Raw genomic sequence first — 22,155 nt, 5'->3', positions numbered from 1 at the left:
GACTTGAAGTGGGGCTGTTCATTAACTGTGGTTAATCCAACAGTTCTGGTCATGACATTGTCCCTGGATTGGTGCCGACCTCCAACTCTAGAGCAGGCCCAGCAATTGGAAGGTGCCTGCAAAATCATTACTGAGCAAGTGAAACACAAAGGTGCAGAAATGTACGAGGGACTCAGAAACTTGTCTTTGAATCAGAAAGTGGGTCTAGAACTTTAGAGATGCCACATCTACGGCACCATAAACCATACAGATGGCAGTTCTATTTCCTGAAGAAAGTCGCCTCAAGGCAGTTCATCCACCTCAACAGCACAAAAAGACTGGTCAGCAACATCTAAGACAAAGGCAGGTGTCCATCAAACGTTAGGACTTACTTTCTCTGGACATGGTTAACCATAAAAGCTAAGTGGATTTCAGGACTGTCAACAATCTCTCAATTGATAGGATCCATAATTGGCATCTGTGTTCTTTAAAAAATTTATTCATCTATTCATTCATTCACTCATGTATTTATTTAACAAATACGAATTGCATTCAGTATTCTGCACTAAATGCATGTCTGTCTCCAAAACTTAAATTCCACTCAATATGACTGTAACTGGAAAAAGGACACTCCATGTATGTCATGCCCAGGCAAAAGAGGGGTCACATTCAACCTCTTCTCCAATGATGAAGGTTATGGGGCAGCAGGGTACTCCCCAGCCAGAGTACAGCAAGGCCTACTGTAGTGCTCTGAAATGTACACAGAAATTAGAAACTGGTCTTTGAATTTGCAGGTATCTTTATGGGTCTCCCAAGTCACACCTTCATAAGGTCTTCTCCGTACCTGGGACTTCAATTCCAAGCCCAGGAATGTTGGCATAGAGAAGCAATGTGGGATACTTCTCAGTTTTCTTTTTCTAATTGTTACTAATGGAAGGAGTCAACAATTGAATTGGTTTTTTTCCTTTTTCTTCTCTGGGTGTCCCATAGGGTCTTGTACAGTGTTCTTCATAAAATCATGGCTCAAGAAAGACTGTTTGGTGGTTGATGCTCCCCATAAACCTGAAAACTCCTTCTCTACCTCTTTTTGGGTGCATAAGGACAAGTGATGCCCATCAAATCTTTGCTCCCAGTGCCATTGGCTCCAAGGCAAGCCTATGTAGGCACCTCACAAGTAACTACAAGAATAGCTAGCATTTAGTGACTTACTACACACTTTATGTGCAACATCTCATTTAACCTTTGCCACTTCTCTGGGAATAACTGAGGCTGTTTACATTTTGCCCATGAGAAAATCAAGACTCGGAGAGGATGTTTATTAATATTGTGCTGTCTGCAAGCTTTGACAACAGACTTTTCAGTGCTTTTCTCCTGTTATCCAGGGATACCATCGACCTCGGCACTACATCGCAACTCAAGGTAAGTGCCCTCCCTCCACCTAGTGCCTCAGAGAGGCTTCAGGGGTCCCAAGGAAAAGGGCTCTCTTAAATGCAAGGCTTTTGTCCTCTCCTCCTATATCTGTTACTCCAACCCTCCTTTTTCACTAAACAGCCCTGGAGGATAGGAATGAGTTTCCACCAGCAAAGAAGTCACAGAGGGGTAGGCTGAAGAATCTCCAGAGGTCCTTGAGATTGTTCATTTATTTATTTGGGAAGGAAAATGGTGGCAAGTTTCACTATAGGAGAAAGGCCCATGAGTGACAGAGTAAGAAGCTGTCACTTGGAAATGGTCAGGAGAGAGAGGCCCAAGCTGATGGTGCCTTATCTCCATGATAGATACGTGCCCATAACAGACATGCAGCTGGCTGCCCTAGGAAGTAACTTGGCAGTGCGTTTTCAGAAGGCTTAAAAGTGATCATACCTTTCAAACCCTTCTGGAAAAAAAATCCTGCAGATAATTATATATATAGACAATGACGCATATAAGAACATTCTTCACGGTGTTATCTATAATGGGAATAAAAAAGTGAAAAATCTTAAATGCCCAACAATTGGTACATTGGTTACATAAAGTGTGTTACCGCCATATTATAGAAAACCTTGCAGCTATTAAAACTATTATGCTTGGTAAGAATTTTTAACGGTATCAGAAAATACATATAATAGGTTTGATGCTTATTACAGTAAATATACACATATACATATAAATATAGAAAAATGGTATTCAAACTTTTATATCAAACACACGTATTACTTTTGTAATTTTAAAAATGACGAAGGCCCAGGACATTGAAAGAGTAATTTCCAAGGAAATTGCTTTGGACTGTCAGAGCCTATTTTCTGCTCCTTGTCTTTTTTTTTTTTTTTTTTTTTTTTTTCTTCCTTTCTGTTCAGGCTCTAGAGGAATGCCTCCAGCATTTGTCAAGCTCAAAATCAGGCATCTCCTGTTTTTGTTCTCAGCATCTGGCACCCAGTAGCTCTCTCCACCCCCCACCCCAATTGCCTTCCTGGCTGTCATGGAGGTTCTGGAGCCCAATTTTTGAAAACTCCCTCAAGCCATAATATAGTCCAGATAAGGTGATACGTGGAGTTGGTAGGAAGGGTCTGAGCAGGAGGAGGACAGAAGAGAGAGGAGAGGCTGCCAACATTTCCAGTAGATGCTGCAGATTGTAAGAGCTTGGAATGAGGCTTTCCCCATCCATACCCTAATCTGTCCCCATCAGGCTCACGTCTCAGGCCCATGTCTCAGATACTTGGTGTCTTAACGAGGATCACCGGCCTCACTTCTGCTCACCAGTGTGGAGACTTGACCAACCAGAGGGGCAAATCTTCTCAGCTGCTGCTTTGCACTTGCATTCTCTAACCCCACTGCCTTCTCTGTTGTCAGGTCCAATGCAGGAGACTGTAAAGGACTTTTGGAGAATGATCTGGCAGGAGAACTCTGCCAGCATCGTCATGGTCACAAACCTGGTGGAAGTGGGCAGGGTAAGCCTCTCCTGCACTCGCCTGGGCAGAGGATGCTGGAGATGCCCTCTCGAACATCTCTCTGTTCCACGCATTGTGCTAAGTGCCTCCTAGTCAATATTTCACCCTCACAGCAACCTACAAGGGAGATGTCATCACTCCTATTCCACATTCAAGCAATGTCCTTTCCCTTCAAATCCCCTTCATCCCTTTTTCCACCCTCACTCTCCGTTGATGATGTCATCTCATATATTTTGAGGAAATTAAAACCATCAGTCATGCACTCCCTCATCATCACACCATAAAGCTACAATCCTACTTGTATCTACAACCATCCTCTTGTTCTTCTCCTCTGCTGTCAGGTTTGACTATAAGAAATGGCTGTTTTTGTTGACTCAAATGGTCGAATGTCAACTGTTTCTTATAGCTCAGCCTAATACAACAGAAGCCATGTCTCTGCCCTTCCAAAGGCAAACCTCGTGCCTGGATCACAGATTCTACTCAATAATTTTTTTCATTTTTCCCTTTCTTGCTTGCAAAATAAGTCTCTTTCTCATTGCCAAATTGTTCCCCTTAGCATACAATCATGCCCAGTACCTTCCATCTTAAAAAGAAAGGAAAACGTAAATAAAAAGTATCTTCTTGTTCCTGCTTTTCTGCCAAACTTTAAAGATTCACAGAGAGGCTCTGTTTCTTCACTCATGTTCTCTTCTACCCACCCCAGCGTAGCTCCTCCCTCCATCCCACCAATAGTGATATTGTCAATATCACTCGCATCCTTCATGTCGACAAATCCAGTCTCCACTTCTCTCTTCTCATCTTACTCAACCTCAGCGGCATCTAACCCTTTGCTACCCGCTCTTCTTCCCCTGACCTCAAGAACTCTTGATGTTCTTCAGGGCTCAGATCTTGGTCTCCTGCTCTGCTCCATCTCAACTCTCTCTGAGGTGGTCCTCAACTACTCCTGGGGCTTAGAAAAGGGACTGCTATTCCCAGCTTGCTTTTGCCTACTTGGTTAACTCTGGCATGTGGGTGGGCTGCTGAGTTTAAAGGCAAGGTGTACAAACACTAGAATTAAAAGGGCTCTCTACACAGCATATGAACTAACTAAAATGTGGGCAGGTAAGTTTTTGCTTGGGTAAGAAACAGATAATTCATAAAGATGAATTCTGGCCTCTGTGATGATGGGAAGGAGAAAATCTGGGCTTTTGTAATCCAGTAAAGGGGTATGGACATCTCAGGGCCTAATGGGAATTTAGGACCAGGTGAGACTTTATCCATGAGTCCACCCTTATCTAGTCCATCACTCAATTTTACAGATGAGGAAACAGACCTAAAGGGGTAGAGTACCTACCCTGATGTCACTCAGCCAAAACCTAGGCACAAAATTTGACAGTGGACTCTCATTCCAGTGCTCGTGGTCACTTCACTCAGACTATTCCCCAGGGACTCAGGCCCAGGGTGCAGCTACTGTGGACATAAAGGCCAGCCCAGGATTCTGAGGCAAATTTCAGCCTGTTCTATAGTATATCCCACATTGGAAACAGACTCCCTCGAAGGATAGACCATAAATCTAAATTGGATTTGGGGAGGAAAGCAATCTCTTAAACTCCTGCTAGTGTCAAACACTGTGCCAGGCCCTTCCTGTGCATTCCCGCAACTTACAGTAATCATAGGATAGGAGCCCATGTTCCTAGTTATTATTCAAGTGCCCTGGGTTTGCCTCCTGGCTCCGTCCCTTACCAACAGTTGACCTTGGGCAATTTTCTTAGCTTTCCTATGCTTCCTCGTCTGCAAAATGGGGATAATAATACCTACTTCATAAAGTCATGTTGGTAAGTCATTAGAATAATACATGTAAAGTATTTGCGGAACACTTTGTGAGCCATGTTAGACACAGTACACAGTCAGTAAATGTTAGCTATCATTATTGATAGGAAGCTGAGGCTCAGAGAGGTTTCAGCACTTTCTGGGGCTACCCAGATACTGAGTGTTAGGACCAAGCAATGAATCCATTTGCCCCCATGCCCTGTTGCACTATACCAGCGTTTCCCTAAGTGGGTTCCATGGGATGCTAGTCTGCGGGATGCTTAGTGAGAAGAGGGTTCCATGGTTAAATACGTTTGGGAAATGCTGCGTCCTCTGTGCCCCTTTTGGAGAGTCGCAAAACACAAAACACATTAGCACTAGCATGCGAAAGAAGCTGAGTAGTCCTGTAGCAAAGCTACCTATTTAACTGTGTAATACAGCATTTCCCAAACTCATTTGACCACAAAACCTTTTTTTGTTTGTTTTTTGTTTCTTGTTTTTTACCTAACACCTATTAGCACCCAGCGGAACACACTGTGGGAAATGCCACTCTAGGCCGTGCAGCGTCCCCCGGAATGGTAATCATGCTTTTGTTCTTTTAAGGGGAAAACCATGATCTCTTTTTCATCCATGAGTGTGACTTAAACAGTCGACTGGGGAAAGGCTTGCTCGCGTCCAGGGTCAGAGAGGAGCTGCGCATCTTCCCTTGGAGTCCAGCACCTGCCATCCTTTCCCCACCCAAGAGCCTTTCTCCTTCCAGACTCCCACCTGCCACCTCTTAATGATGTCCACCTCCCAACCACTTCTGCTTCCACCTCCTGTTTCCCACCTTTTATTCTCATCTTTGCTCAGCTGATAATACTCAGCTGCTCCACCCTGACAGAGCAGAAAGGGGACTCAGTCAGTCCCCAAACTGGCCACATGGCCTTGGACAAGTCATCAAACCTCTGAACTTGAGTGTTATTTTCATCTGTGAAGTGGGGCTAGTAACACCCACCTATCTCACCTTGTTCTATTTGATGACGTAGTGTGATAATGCATTGGAAAATTACAAGGAGCTTTGCAAAAGAAGGTACTACAATTATGTCTAATGGCTCTAGTGCCTCTGGGAGGGAGCTTAGCCCTGTGCAGCTTGCTGATCCCTGGCCAGCTGTGAACCCTGTGGACTGAAATGCCACCAAAGTCACCCTTGGGTTTATTTGAATGGGACGACCAGATGAGACAGCTGCTCATACTCAGCCATGTGCTTATGCATCGTTGTCTTTGTTCTGTCTCTGTCTCTCACTTGGCCACAGGTGAAATGTGTGCGATACTGGCCAGATGACACGGAGGTCTATGGAGACATTAAAGTCACCCTGATTGAAACAGAGCCCCTGGCAGAATATGTCATACGCACCTTCACAGTCCAGAAGGTAAGCTTCCCAGAGGCTGTGGGCAGCCGGTCCACCATGAGAACTGGCTTGTTTGTTCATCCAGAACACGTGGTGACTGAGGGTCTGCTCTATGTCCAGCCCCATGCTTGGCACCAGCAACAGATCAGCTATCAGGGCAGACATGGATCCTGCCACCATGGATCCCACATCTAGTAGGCTGGACAAACTGAATTCAATAAGCAAATCACTGAAATAACAACACATTGTGATAAAAGTCACACAGGAATATGCAAAGGATGGAGATAGAAATCCACTAGGAGGATAGGTGGTAGGAGAGGGCCTCTTAGTGGAGGAGGCGTTTGGGCAGAGAATGAAGGAGGAGGAACCAGTGCCGGGTAGAAAGGAAAGAAGAGCTATCCCAGGCAGAAGGAAAAAACATGCAGTCTGGAGGGGAAAAAAAAATGATCTCAAGCTGTTCAAGGCCTGTGGTCTCAACCGGGGGCATTTTGATCCCCCAAGGAATATCTGTAAATGTCTGGCAACATTTTTGGTTGACACAACTTGGGGGAGAAGGGTTAGGATGGTACTGGCACCTAGTAGGTAGAGGCTAGAGATGCTTATAAATATTCCACAATGCACAGGACAGCCCCCGACAACAAAGGATTTTCCAGCCCAAGGCATCAGTAGTGTCGAGGTTGAGAAATGCTGGTCTGGACATTAAAAGGAGGCCAGGGCTGCAGAAGCTTGGTGAGCAAGAATGTGATTGCAAATAATAATACATATATGCATAACATATTATATAATCATTGCTATTCTATCATTACTATTATATCATAATGATAGCTAACATTTACTGAGCACTTACTGAACCAGGTACTTTTCTAAATGCTTTGCACAGAACTCAGTTAATCCTCCCAGCAACCCTATAAGGTAAGACCTATTATTATCCCCATTTTGCAGATGAAGAAACTGAGACACAGAGAGTTTAAATCAGTTGTCCAAAGTTGCCCAGCTGCAAGGCTGGTAGAACCAGGAATCACACATTGGCCCCTGTAACACACTTCTCTTTCCATTACACCACAGGTTCCATTCCTCTAAAAGCAGCCACTTGAATAGACAACATGGCCACAGACCTGAGGATGCAAAAGCACTGAGGACTTACATGCTTTGAGAGCTGTGCCCCTGAGGCTTGGACAAGTCCTTGCAAGGGCCAAAACAGGCTGCTCTGCAGACTAGAGCCCGGCATGCACACAGTACTGTTCCAGCATACACAGTAGCCTAGGACATACTGTTTGCCCTCAGAAGCTCCCACTCCAACCCCCAGACTCCTAAAGTCTCAGGGTCTTTCTCATCTGAGTCCGCAGTCTTGGGTGAAAAGGTCAGGAAGCCTGTGAACTCCCTCCACTAGGAGGAAGGAAACCATTGGGACTTCGATGTTGCCTTAGGTCAGGTTTTTTAGAAGCAGAGCCTGAGGCAAGGATTCAGGAACATAAGGTATATCAAGGGAGCTCTCCCAGGAAAAATTCCTAAGAGAGTGGGAAGCAGGAGAGGGAAGGAAAGACACCAACCAAGCGCAGAGGCTCCAGTGAAGTCTAACCTCGAGGTGATCCCCAGGGAACCTCCAAGGATAAACCATGCCACAGAGTTGTCCCCCTTAAGGCAAGGAAGCCAGACTTCTGTGCTCCCACATCAGTCAGTCTGCTGACCGTGGACCATCCACTGAGGGGTAACCTCCAGGGTGGGCCAGCCCCTGTCAACTGAGGGCATGTCTCCAGAGAAGGGGACAATTGGGAGGCAGTAGCAACCAACAGTCCCTGCAGCTGAGGCCTGGGAGCACAGGCCCAAGGAAGAGGACGCAGGTGGGATACCAGTTTCATCTGTCACATCTGTGTTGAATGCCCGGGGATGGGATGAGTGACTGGGGACATGGGCAGGGAGGCCTTGAGCAATTGCAGCTAGCAAACCATGTTGAAGAATTATGGTCCTTTCTTGGGTTACATTTTCTTTGTCTTTTAAACAACCATGAGGGAAGATATTACTCATAGGGAGATGCCCTTAAAAGACCCCAAGGGCCTCTGAGGATTAACTGGGCTTAGCCAGCCTCTCCACAGCACGCAGGTAGGCACTCAGCAAACATTGCCTGTGGTTTTAGCTCAAAATCGGTTCCTGAGCTGGGAACCTGGAAATAATAAACAGGGAGTGCTGTCTGCCCTTGAAGATAGCACAGTCACATCAGGGAGAGAGGATCCTTGATAAATCATCACAGCACAGGTGGGAAGAGCTCAAAGGAGGGCTTCTTGAGACTGAATTGATTTGGAGGATGGCGTGAAAAAAGTCCAAGTATTCTTGAAGGTTTCTCCTCTCTCACTTCAGCTCATCCATCACGGCCTTAATCTGGGCCTCTGGTTTCTCCCTCCTAACAGGACTGTCTGCCTCTAGTCCTGCCCCATGTTAGTTTGGGTTTCCCAGAAGCAGAGCCAGAAGCAGCAGGGGTTTAGGTGCCCTGGCTCGTGTGTTGAGGGAGAGTTTGCAGGCGGAAGGCGGTGAGAGAGCCAGGACGGAGTGGGGAAAGGAGCTGAGTGAGGATGTGGCCTCAGCAGAGACTTGCTTCCCCCTGAACCCATGAGAGCCCTGGAACATGAATGGTACCACACACTTGGTCCAACCTTGAAGCAAAGGGGCCTCGGGGGCCCCCCTTAGGGTAAAAAAAAATTTCTGTTTTTCCCAGAACATGACTGGTTTTAGCACTGAAAGTCCCGCGTACCGGGGAACCCCTCAGTCCTGGGCCAACTGAGCAAGTGGCAAGCCAATTGGTCATTCTCCCTCGACTATCATCAGTCACTGGAGGATGCTGACCCACCCAGCCACACCCCAGGGGAGGGCGTTCCTGTTCAGCTGAGAACAGTCCTCTTCAGAAGAGGGTAACTGTGAGCTGTGTACAGCCACGACTCAGAGCAGCTGGCAATGAGTCCACTGACCCAGTGATGGGGATCTGAGTAGGCACCAATAGTGCCCTCTCTGCAACCCCCGATCCACCCACCTGAATCCATTCTTCATGTAGCAGGATGCAGCCTCCTAAAATGCAAGTCTCATCATGCACTTCCTCTTGTGTGGAACCATCTGTGTAATCTCCCTGTAGCTTCCCAATATGCCTTTGAGATAAAGTCCAAAGGCCTTAATGTAGATTCAAGGACTTCTGGGATCCAGCTCTCATCTATTCTCCTGCACCCCCAGGCCTGTGGTCCCCCATGGCCTGCCTTCCACTTGCCTCTAGCATTGCCCTGGGTTGCTAGTGATTCTCTGCACATGCCACGCTAAGCCCTGTCCCCAGGCCTGTGCCCATTGCTGTCCCCTTGCCTTGGATTCCCTTCCTCTTCTCCTGTCAACTGGGTAATACTCACACATGGGTATATTAGAATGATTAAGAGTACAGACTGTGGAGACAGACAGCCAGGGTTCCCATCATCTCTTTACAACTTATGAGTTGTACTGTGACCTTGGGTGTGTCACTTAACCTTGCTCAGCCTCAGTGTCCTGATCCATCAAGTGGAGATAAAAATGTAGGGATTTATATCAGGATTAAATAAGTTAGCATGTTGAAGTGTTCAGAAGAGTGACTGACACACAGTAAATGCTTAGTTAACGTTAGCTATTATTTTCACTATTAGTTTGTTTCAAGATTCAGGTCAAGCATCACCTCCTCCAGAAAGCCTTCTCTGATTTCTCCTCTCCTCAGATCAGGTTAGCAGGTACTCCTTTATCCACTTCAATAGAATTACCCACTTGGGCATCTACCTCCCCGACAAGGTCATGAGCTGTTCCAGGGATAGGAGCTATGGCTTTTATTCTCACCTTCCTAGTACCTAGCACAAGGCTGGGCACAGGTCACACTTGGTAAATGATTTTTAACTGAAGGAATGAAAAATCAAACAGACTCTTGCTATTCAGTGCTCTCTGGGTATCTGCAGGAGATTGCTAAGCAGAAAAACAGTAGGTAGCAGGAACTGTCTAAGCAAAGGCTTAGAAGTGTGATCTGACCTTGGAATAGTCAGAAAACCACTGTTGGGCCTGCAGTGTATGTCTGTGAGGGGTGGAGGAATGTGAAAGGGGAGGGGAACCGCTCAGAGCTCTAGGCCCCACTCTGTCTCCATCAATCAGAGAAGCTCTGCTTTTGTTTGTTTCGTATCTTATCTAATCATTCTAAGTAAGAATCTAATTAATAAAGAAGTCTACTAAGTTATATACATTTTGAAAGCCACACAGACTATCATAGTCAAGGCTGGAACACGACAGCACATCAGACCTCAATCACTGAAAGCCTCAGATTCCACTGGAAACAATTTGGACTTGGTCTTTAAGGCCAACATTTCTTTAAATCCGTTCTACTCGATACACCTCCTATGAAACACTTGTCAAAGACCATCCCCTAGGAAAACAAAAGAAGGTCTCCTAGGGTGCTCTGTGGCCCCCTAGGCATTCAGAGTGTGTACGAGCACACTCAAGACTCTGAGAAGTCCTGCAATAAAGCCATCAGTTTCACTGTAACAATCCCATGTTTCCCAAACGTAACTGATCACAGAATGGCTCTATGCAGTAACACCTATTAACACTGTGAGGCCCCTGTCCCTGCTGGAGGTTCCTCGGTGCAGCAGCTGTGGCTCCATGTGTTGCTGGGTCGGGTACGTGAGGGCAGCAGCTGGAAGAACAGAGGCCTGTTCTTTCCTCAGAAAGGCTACCATGAGATCCGGGAGCTCCGCCTCTTCCACTTTACCAGCTGGCCTGACCACGGCGTTCCCTGCTATGCCACTGGCCTTCTGGGCTTCGTCCGCCAGGTCAAGTTCCTCAACCCCCCAGAAGCAGGGCCCATAGTGGTCCACTGCAGGTAAGTCAAAGGCCCTTCACCTTGGGAGGCTGAGGTGGGCGGATCATGAGATCAGGAGTTCGAGACCAGCCTGGCCAACATGGTGAAACTCTGTCTCTACTAAAGATGCAAAAAATTAGCTGGGCGTGGTGTCACATACCTGTAATCCCAGCTACTTGGAAGGCTGAGGCAGGAGAATTACTTGAACCCAGGAGGGGAGGTTGCAGTGAGCCAAGATCGCGCCACTGCACTCCAGCCTGGGTGACAGAGTGAGACTCCATCTCAAAAAAAAAAAAAAAGTCCTCCACCTACCCTAGTGTGCCTCTGCACCTCAGCTTTCTTGGGAGGGACATGCTGTCTTTTCTAGTGGCTTTACTCTTAGAGACTCCTCTTTCTGTGTCCCCCATGCCCCATGCTTTCTGATGAGACTTGGTCGCAAGGTCAACTAACAAGAGGAAGGGCAGTAGTGGCCATTGTTGTTGTTGTTGTCTGAAAACAGTGAGGTCACCAGGGAGGCAGGCTGAACACTGGCAGCATCTGCTGGGTCTGTCATGTGCACTTTACCCACATTATTTAATTTACTTCTCATCCAGTCTTGAGAGGTGGGCATTATTATCATTCCCATCTTACATATACAAAAACTCAAGTGCCGAGAAGGTAAACACAGAGTGGGAATATTTCACCTGCTTTTCTCCAGACACTCGCCCTCAGCTCCTTGACATGGCAGCAGGGTGCCTTGGTGGAAGCATGCTTCTTTTCATTTCTATTATTTTCAAAATCAATTGCCAGCCTGCAGGGTCCCTCATAAAGAGAAATGGACAGCACCAGGTTTTACCTTATTATGGAGAAAAGAGATTTTCAGCTCTGACCTAGAAAGTCACATTGAGAATGAGTGGCACGTCTTCGAATCCTCCCAAATGGAGATGAAGTATCATGTCAGAGGTGTCCAGAATTAGAGGAGGATGGCCTTCCTCACCCGAAGCCCGGCCAGCTGGCATCCCCCTCCTTCCCATTGCCTCTCTCTTCCAACATGACCTTGAGCCAGCCCATCTTTTCAGACCTTGGATGCTTGAGTTATCACATCCCTTCCCTGGCAGTTTGTGTCAGTCAAGAGACCACGGAAGACTCTATAAGCTGTGGATGTCTCAGAGCCAGCCCCATCCTCATACAGCATCCATTTATCTTCCCCGCAATAGTAGCTACACAACCCCATTTCACAGATAAGGCAAGTGAGGATGAGGAGGTAATCCTGGACTCTTTAAGTGTTTTGCATGTATTCTCTGCTTTATATCTCACAGCAATTGAAGGGCAACAGATCATTAATCCCCCCATCTCTATATCCCAAAGAGCACCCAGATCAAGAGTTAGGGAGAAAGAAAGACAATGGCAAATGTTTATCAGGCCCTCTGCGCATGATGGCTCTAAGGCCTTATGTATCTCCATAGCAGGTCATCTTAATGCATGTGAGCAGAGTGGTACCCACTCCTAGGTCTGTTCTGAAAATTATTAAGAAATGGGTTAGCTAAGTGTACTAAGTGCCTAAGAGAGAATGCCTGACATGTAGTGAGCACTCTAATGTATCATTATTCTCTGCCTCTTAATGTCTTCTCCCCCCACCCCAGATTATTAATCCTTCAGGAAAGGAACAATGTTTTCATATTCCCACTCCTAATCCCACCATCTACTGCATCTTACATTTTCAATAAATATTTGTTGAATATAATAGCCATTATTTATTGAGAAATTATTATGTATCCAGGCACAAAGCAATGTGTATGCATTATGCATTTTAATTGTAATTCCATGCAATTTATACATATTAGGCTATTAATGCTGTGAGGTAGATCTATTAATTATTAACATCATTTTATAGATGAGTATTGAAACCCAGAGAGGTTAAGTCATTTGCCCAAGGTCACGCAGCTAGTAAGTAATAGAGCCAGGATTTAATCCTAGGGGTCTCTTCAAATACCCTGTGTTGGATCACTATGTGATGCTGAAATAAGCACAGCTCTGTCTTCACAAGGACCCTGCAGGGAGGTATGTTAAATGCATCAGAAATCTGAAGCTAACGGACACTAGGCAACTTGGTCACCACTGATAGTTCCAAAATTCAGAACCAAATTGGGCTGGTTCTTTATACTGAAGAACATTGAACATATGAACATTGAAGAAAAAACACATGAGTGACCCCCATACTCCCTCCCAGACACAGAGGCCAAGTCTCTTGAGTCCCCGCATCTGGATTTTGGGGAGTAGGTTCTGAAGCAAACTTAAATCATGAAATTTTCTCATGAATGAAGACTCTGCTTCCGATGGGTGTACTTTCCAAATTGTTGTAGGTAGTGGTCTGCGCTGGCCTGTGCTCCTTGGATTTATAATCAGCCAATATTGCTTTTTTGTTTTGTTCCATCTCTCTTCCTCTTTGTGTTTCTTTTGACATCCACATTGTTAGACAAAGATGCTTGTTTCCATGAGAAATGCAAGATGTGAAAACGCAGTGGAAGGGGGCCTCCTTGACAGGCTGCCCGGCCTTCCCATCCAAAACTGCACATTGGTGAGGCACATGTCTTATATGCCTCTTGGTCGGCACTGATGTTTCAGAGCCCAGCACTCATCTAGAAAAGGCTGGCCAAGGCCCATAGAGTCTCGTTGAGTTCCTCTGCTATTTTGTACTTGGTCTAAGATTCTCCTAAAGAAGCCACTAGTGACCAGAAATCAAGTATGTATTAGGAAATTTGATTCCTGACAAGGGTCTCCGGACAGTCAGTTGCTCCAGTTTCATGACGCTCTTGCTTCATGATCCTGGGAAAACAGCCGCAGGTGGAGCCAGATGCTGGCCTTTGAACACTGTGCTCCACCAACCACTCTCCGTCTTGGGCGCAGCTCGGAGAACTCTAGTTTCTGTCCTGCCATTCACCTCCCCTCTGTTCTCTCTCCTCTCCTTCTTTGCTTCCATCCATCAACCCATTTGCTGAAGAAGAAAAAAGAGGAGAAAAGAGGAGAAAAGAAGGGTAGAAAATAGGAAAGACATGTCTATGAGACATCTCCAGCATGCCAGGAACCATGCTAGGTGTTTTATGCTATATAGATGTATTACTTTATCCATCAGACAAGGAAATGGCATGTATATGTGTGGTTTGCGCATGCATTACAAACTATACATATTAAGAAAGGAAATGTGGGAACATAAAATCTGGAGCCAGACTGCTGGGGTAAAAGTTCCAGCTCTGCCACTTGCCAGCTGTGTGACCTCAGTCAGGCAAGGTAAGCCCTCTGTGCCTGTTTTCTCACCTGTGAAATGGGATGAGAAACTTCTTAACCTCACAGGGAAGTCTATAGGTAACATTTATAAAGCACGTAGAACAATGGCATTTTGTAAGCCCTGAATAAACCTTTGCTAAATGACTACATCAGAATAAGTCAGTCCTGATAAAATAGCCCTCGGAGACCAGCACTACTCTCTCATTTTACAAAGGAGACCACTGGGGCTTAGTCTAAGTTTAGATGCTTACTCAAGATCCCCCAGGAATGTTGGGATTCAGACAGTTCTGTCTGACTTCTGCTGTATATGGCCTCTTAGCAGGACCCTTGGGGATAGGGCTGAATGCTAGGGGCCTCCCCAGGGCAGGTCCCCCCACAAAGATCCTTAACACAGACCATACCTCTCTTCCAGTGCTGGGGCTGGGCGGACTGGCTGCTTCATTGCCATTGACACCATGCTTGACATGGCCGAGAATGAAGGGGTGGTGGACATCTTCAACTGCGTGCGTGAGCTCCGGGCCCAGAGGGTCAACCTGGTACAGACAGAGGTGAGTCCTTGGGGACCAAGACCATTGGCCACCTGTAGCCCTGACCAAGGAGAAACGTGATAGAACTGAGAGACCCATAGCTAGGGGCATCCTATGGAAAGAGACCTGGGTGTGAGAGAAGCGGGAGGGAGTAGACTCGTGGCTCACTATGGAGAGACTACTGTGGAAGCTAGGGTGCCCCAGCCAACCCTGGAGGTCTACAGTGCAGGGAGTTCCACCAATGAAGAATGGTGGCGAGTTCTCCATCTCTGAGGCCATCCAAGCAGGGACAGAATGACAAATTTCAGGGAGTATTTGAATAGCATTCTCGCCTTGGGTGAAGTGATAGAGGAGGAAAGAGAAGGACTGGCATTTATTCAATGACCACTACATGCCAAGCGATGGTTCAGTCACTGCAGGGAATGGTTTAATCAACAAAGTAACTGAGTACTTAGGCTGGGTGCCGGGGATTTCAAGAGACGTAATACACAGCCCCTGCCCTCAAGGGAGAAGCAGACCTTCAGCACTTCTCTGTGTAGTTAGACAGCCCAAACCTAAGAGTACTGAAAGGAATTAATCTTTATTGTTGTGTACCTACTGTGAGCCAGGCAGCATATATTCTTTGTAGTCACGGTAGTGTTTCTACTCCTCCAGAACAGCTATGGTGTAGCTCCTAGTATTATCTCCAATTTATCAATGAAGAAGAAACTAAGAAATTGTGTCCCTAAGACCTCACATACCAGACTGTGGGAGAATTTGGGTCCATGTGACCCCAAAGGCCTCTGCTTTTTTGCCAGAACCACACTCTCACTAAGCTGCCTTTTCTCCCTATCCCACTCTGTGCCTTGGCTTATCATTCCTGTAATGAGCCCATCTTCTGTTCTAGTGAAGGCTCTGGGTGCCTGGGCAGTCAGAGCTGGGACAGATAAGGAACTGTGCACATCGTCAATCCTGCAAAGGGAAGTGACCCATGGCTTTGGTACAGCCAGCCCCTCTGACTCTGCAGTGAATACCACCACTGATTGGTTTACACACATAGGCTCTGAGCTAACGCACACAAGCCAGTCTTCAGGCTTCTAGCACTAAAGCCAAGAGGGCTGCTTATCTATTCCCAGGTTCATGCATGCAGAAGGCAGGCTTGCCGGTTGCAGTCAGACATATGAGGAGACAGACATAGTCAAATGCAGATGCATCACGTTGCATCTGGAAAAGCACACTTTATAGAGAAACTGACCAAGTTCTGCAGAAAAGGTCACTCAACAAACATTTATGTAGGGCCTAGAAGTGACACCAGCTTCTGCCTGGTGGATTAACAGATGGCCTTCCAGAAAGAATGAAACATTAAAGGTATGGAAAAGAGGGAGTGGAGTTTCAGGAGGAGAGAAGAGCAGGTACAAATAATTGAGATAGGAGAAGACATGACACATGTTTTAGGAGCAGATTGTGAGACAAAGATTTGCAGGCAAATAATTTGCTTGAAAGGTAATCCCAAGACACACTGACTGGTGGATTGGAAAGTGAGGCAGAGCGGGGAAGGAAACAAATAAAGGCTATTTTAACAAGCTGTTCAACACTCTATAGACAACTGGAACCCAATTCTGCTGGGAACTCTGAGACACACGCGTGTCCAAGTGGTTCCACCTAAAGGGAGAAGGAACTTAGATTTCCGTCCTCAACTCTCTGTCACTGCTTGAGGGTTACTTTCCACACAGCCCAAGTATCCTCTCTGCCTTTAGCAGAGAATCACAGGTGTTTGCAGCAAGCAGCCTTCCTTAGGTAAAGGTGAAAGCTGAGGGGACATGGGCTGGACACAAAGAGCACTGCTACAGCATGTCTAGAAGTTTCTCATTTTATCAGTGACTATGCTATTACATCTTCTGTAAGCAACAAGACCCACCATAGTTCAGGTGATCATTAGGAAACGTGGAAAGTTGGTCCTTTGGGTTACAGTATAAAAAGTAAGGATTCTACAATATATTGACAAGTGTCTACTCTTCATAGCCACAATACTAAATGTGGACCACAAATTCCCAGGCCACTGTTCTTACCTGGCACCCCGTTCCCGCTCTTCTGACTTTGCAGGAGCAATATGTGTTTGTGCACGATGCCATCCTGGAAGCGTGCCTCTGTGGCAACACTGCCATCCCTGTGTGTGAGTTCCGTTCTCTCTACTACAATATCAGCAGGCTGGATCCCCAGACGAACTCCAGCCAAATCAAAGATGAATTTCAGGTATGAGCAAATCCCAGGCTTGGTGACCATCTTAGTCAGTTTGGGTTGTTATAACAAATATTCATAGATCCGGTGGTTTAAATGACAAACATTTATTTATTACATTTCTGGAGGCTGAGAAGTCCAATATCAAGCTTCCAGTAAATCCAGTGTCTGGGGAGGGCTCACTTCCTGTGTTTCAGATAGCCATCTTCTCACTGCATATTCACATGGTGGAAAGCAGAAGCAGCAAGCTCTCATGCTTCTTCTTTTTTTATTTTTTATAGAGATAGGGTCTCACTACGTTGCCCAGGATGGTCTTCAAATCCTGGGTTCAAGCAATCCTCCCATCTTGGTCTCCCAAATTGTTGAGATTACAGGCGTGAGCCACCACACCTGGCCCTACATGTTTCTTCTTATAAGAGCAGAAATCCCGTTCATGAGGGTTCTATGTTCATGACCTAAACATCTTCCAAAGTCCCAACCTCCTAATACCATCACATTGGGGGGCTAAGATTATGACATGGATTTTGGGAGGGATGAAAACATTTGGTCCGTAATAGTAACCCAACCAACTTCAGTGGCTCTGTGCACATTTGTGGGGTTTTCTTTGGGACAACTGATAAGTCTATGGACTTTCAGTGTCTGCTCCTCTAGGAAGCTGCAGAATCTATTCCAGAACACAAAATGCACAGCCATGAGCAACGACGCACTCAGGGATTGCTGGTGCTTGTCTTTAACTGTGAATATGTTTTTTAACTGAAGTCTTATTCAGTTCTAGTCCAAGCTGTGAATGGAGACAAATTTATACAAATGGGTGTGAATTTCATGCTCCTTCATCCCTGGAGGGACTCAGGTCCTCTCAGTATTTTTCAGTAGACTATTACTGCTAAAAGTGTGGTCTGCAGCCTGACCAACATGGTGAAACCCTGTCTCTACTAAAAATACAAAACAAATTAGCCAGGCATGGTGGCATGCTCCTGTAATCCCAGGTACTCAGGAGGCTGAGGCAGGAGACTCGCTTGAACCTGGGAGGCGGAGGTTGCAGTGAGCCGAGATCGCACCACTGCACTCCAGCCTGGGCAACAGAGTGAGACTCCATCTTAAAAAAAAAAAAAAAAATAGCATTAGGAGCTATACCTAATGTAAATGATGAGTTAATGCATGCAGCACACCAACATGGCACACGTATACATATGTAACAAACCTGCACATTGTGCACATGTACCCTAGAAATTAAAAAGTATAATAAATAGATAGAAAATTAAAAAAAAAACAAAAAAAAAAAACTGTGGTCTGGAGACCAGCAGCATTGGCTTCAACTGGGAACTTGTTATAAATGCAGAATCTTGGCCCTTGCCCAGACATAATGAATGAGAGCCTGCAATTTAATAAGATCTCTGAGTGATCTGTGTGCATGTTAAACTTTGAGAAGCACTGTCCTAGAACATAGCTCAGGTATCCCAGATCCTCAACTTTGAGAAGTAGTGTCCTAGAACATAGCTCAGGTATGCCAGATCCTCACCTGGAAGCCCGTACGGTCAGCGCTGTGGCAACACTGATTGGTCTAAGAAGGCTGGACATGAATCACTAAGTAAGGTAAAGCCAGAGTCCAGCCCTTTATCGCAAGACCAGTGTCAGGATTACACCCGGGCAATAGGAGCTGAGAACGAGGTATGAGAAAGCAAGGAAGCTCCAGGTCTTGCTTCAAGTCAGTGGGCAAAGGCCAGGCCCATTGTTCCACGGGCAGATATCCCAGGCAGGCCAATACCTTAGCGATCCCTAAAACAAATAACCATTATTGATTTGAAGTAGAGACAGAGGGCTGAATGAGGGAAGGATGGAGGGTACAGAACTCTAGTCACTGCAGGTAACATCTAGTCCATTGGATAGAGCAGTTCAGCTCTGGCCTCAAACTTGCAAGATTTACTCTGCAGAACCCAAACACAGCAATTTCCCAGACATATTAGGGTTTGCCCTTCAGGGGTCTCTCATCTCTCCTGAGCAGTTCATCTAGGCCTCCTTCCATACTCAGACAGCTTTCTCTCTGAGAAGAGTGCTGGTAAATCATTTCCCCCATTCCATGACAACGCAAGTGATGTTTAGCCCTCAGTAGGGATTTCCTACCCCCACCCCTCTGTACGCCCTCCCGTCTGGCCCACCCTTTAATGCAGCACTGGCTGAGCTGAACCACTTAGTTCCTCTGGTTGGCAGGTACTATGAGACTGTGTCTGAACGTCTGTGTGCATGCGCTGCTTCTGCAGCCTTAGTGTTTTGAAGGTGTCACACAGCTCACACACCCTGTAGCAGTGAGCAGGAGAGGACAGAACATCACCATGGAAGAGAAATGGGTCCTGGGAAAGGGACAGTGGGGCTGCACTTGGAGGGTGGAAATAGGCAAGTTAGGCTGAGTTGGAACATCACTGTCTCTTGTGCTCAGGGGCAGCCGTATGAGCAGGGCCTATCTATTCACCTTTGTGCCCCACAGACCCTCAACATTGTGACACCCCGTGTGCGGCCCGAGGACTGCAGCATTGGGCTCCTGCCCCGGAACCATGATAAGAATCGAAGCATGGACGTGCTGCCTCTGGACCGCTGCCTGCCCTTCCTCATCTCGGTGGACGGAGAATCCAGCAATTACATCAACGCGGCACTGATGGATGTAAGCTGAGCCTGGGCAGAAAGCTCCTAGCTGACATTCTAGAGCAAATACTCTTCCTGAGGTGGAGGTGGCTGGACCTCAGGGCCCTGACCCCACCAGCCAGCCTCCCTGCTTCTGATCTACTGGTCCTAAGGACCTTTGTTCCCCTGAAGGCTCTGGTCCAAACCTAGACACAAGCTGGGCTCTTGGCTCCTTTCCTCATATAAAGAGCCTAGAAGGAACACACCAGAAGCGTAAGGTGACTCCCGTGACTCCATGGCAAGGCTACAGGCCTGCCTAGCAACCCCTTCCATTCCCCACAGAGCTGACTTTCAACCTGAAGTTTAGTAAAGCAAGTGTTCTCTATGCTGGGCCTTGGAACACAAGACAGTGCAGACACAGGTTCTGCCCTCTGGTAACTCCCATGAAGGTTTCCAGGTAACTCCTGTGCAGAGACAAAAATGAGGATAGCACACAGTAGAGGCTCAGTAAATGGTTATTGGGAAAGTAGTGGGAAGCAGTAAAACAAGCATGGGGCGGAAGCAGGCCGTGTTCCTGGCTGGCCTGTGAGGGGCAGTGCCCCCTGCCCGGCTCTGGGATTAGGGTCATGTTCCTGGCCCAGTGAGCCTAGGCTTCTCCCCTGTGTTTTTCGGATACTTCTGAATATCACTTCCCCTCCAAGGTGTACAGGTGTTCGCAGCAGGGAGGAACTATGGACCATCTACTCCCAGCCATGTACTTTTCAGCAGAGAAAACGGAGACCAGAGAGAGAAACAGACTTGCTCAATTTCACCCAGTTTCACCCAGGGAGCTAGTGGCACAGCCCATACGTAGAGCTCCTTAACACTCTGGAACTCATTTCTTGAGCCTCCCCGCAATTTGCTGGATCTAATAAGATGCAAACATCTCACCTCCTCAGGCTCAAAACCAAGAATACCATTGCCTGATTACATGGGCTCTTCCAGCTTCCCCTCCCCAGCCCATCTGAGTTCACATCCATCTACATGTGGCCCTCCTATCTCACCCAGAATACACAGAAACATGAGCTGCTCTCTCCTGGGGTCAAGGCCAACAACTTCTCTGACCTCTAATCCTCTTGAAGTTTCTCCCCACGGGCCTGGGTGTTAGAGGCAGGAAGGTCAATGCCTGTAGCAGCTCTCTAGTGGCCTGCCCTGGCGTCTGCCCACAGGGTGACCATATCCTCTGTAAGAATCAGGGAGTCTTGGCTTGGTCATATCAAGTAGCTAGAGGTGGAGAGAAGACCTTTGGCATTAGCGTAGAGCCTTCTAAAGTCAATGAGTAGTACATGTATGTGTATGTGTGCATGTAAGTGTGCATTGTGTGTGAGAGTGTGGTGAGAAATGGGGTCTAGGGGTGCACCCATACTTCCAAGTTCCTCCTAGCTTTGTCTCCCACTTCTCCCAACAACCCCTCCCTGCCTTTCTCATCCAGGCAAAGATCAAACAAGCTCCTGGCCTCTACTTAATAGGTTAGATACTGCCTGGAGTCAAATGCCTTCTGCCAAGCTCTGAGGCTGATTGTATTCTCTTTGTCCACAGGGCATTTCCCTTGTGAGCCATCACTGGGGCCTTTGCCTTTCTTATATTAAAAAAAAAAAGTCCTTATCTGTATTCCAGCTCAGTCGGTGCATTATCTGGTAACCATAGCAGCTTTGCTCCTAGCAGAAAAATATGAAGTCCTCTGGGTTAATTTTTAATGTTTCCCCTGGTAAAGGATGATGTTATCCATGAAATGGATTGCCGGCTGATCCCTGAAACCCGGCAGGAGCACGGATCTCGAACATATTTTCAGATAAGGCTTTGTCAGGCGTGCTGGCCTAATAGAGCATTTATCACAGAGACAGGGAAAAAGAAAAGAAAACTAACATTCACTGAGTGCTGGGCATCGTGTCGGGCCCTGGACTCGCACTGTCCCATTTTGCATGTGGGTGTTCTCATCCCCATTTTCTGATGAGGTCCTCAGGGTCAGAGTATTTTCATCACTTGTTCAAGGTCAACTAGCTCAGAAATGGGAGCCAAGGATTGGCGCTCCACGTCTGTTAACTCTCAAAGCCTCAATGTTTTTCCATGTCTGGAAATGGCTCAAAGACAATACCGTCTACAGCTAGAGAGTTTGGCTTTTGGAAAATAAATTATTTGCCTCTGTCCACCCACACCCCTCTTCTGAAAATTCTACTGGCCAGGAGACCACCCTCGGAAGAACCCCTGACAATTCATGCACGACGTCCACGTTTCCAAGGCTTTGTCCTGCTTTTTCCAGGGTCTTTGCCCTGTAACTCCACTGAAAACAGCTGTGACTCCCACAGAAACCATCTCTTGAGAAAACATACCGAGCGCATGAGCCACTGATGAAGTGGAGAATCTCCCCAAACACATGACTTCAGGGTGGGGGGAAAACAGGGCCCTGGTTGAAGCTACCAGACCCCCCCCAGGCCATTTTCTCTGGGCCTCTGTTTCCCTATCTGCAACATGGGACTGAGTTTATTGTCTTATTCACTGGAGTGGCACTGTCTAGCATGTGCCAGCAATAATACCAGTGCCAAGGACGTAAAACAAAGTCAGGGGTG

General features: G+C 46.7%; 1 protein-coding gene across 2 annotated transcripts in view; it reads left to right on the top strand.

Moving 5' to 3' along the window:
* The window catches only part of PTPRT (protein tyrosine phosphatase receptor type T), a 1,114,757-nt gene that overhangs the window by 1,075,045 nt on the left and 17,557 nt on the right, over positions 1-22,155 (top strand). For both annotated transcript variants that reach the window (XM_023227953.2, XM_023227952.2), the window contains 7 exons: positions 1,362-1,398; positions 2,806-2,903; positions 5,987-6,103; positions 10,792-10,946; positions 14,602-14,737; positions 16,799-16,948; positions 19,416-19,589. In XM_023227953.2, the coding sequence (XP_023083721.1) occupies positions 1,362-1,398; positions 2,806-2,903; positions 5,987-6,103; positions 10,792-10,946; positions 14,602-14,737; positions 16,799-16,948; positions 19,416-19,589 (867 nt within the window). The remainder of the gene's footprint in view (positions 1-1,361; positions 1,399-2,805; positions 2,904-5,986; positions 6,104-10,791; positions 10,947-14,601; positions 14,738-16,798; positions 16,949-19,415; positions 19,590-22,155) is intronic.

Source organism: Piliocolobus tephrosceles, chromosome 20, assembly GCF_002776525.5.
Source record: "Piliocolobus tephrosceles isolate RC106 chromosome 20, ASM277652v3, whole genome shotgun sequence".
NCBI classification, from domain to species: domain Eukaryota; kingdom Metazoa; phylum Chordata; class Mammalia; order Primates; family Cercopithecidae; genus Piliocolobus; species Piliocolobus tephrosceles.
Note: the sequence above shows the minus strand (reverse complement) of the source record. Positions and strands in the feature narration are given on the sequence as shown.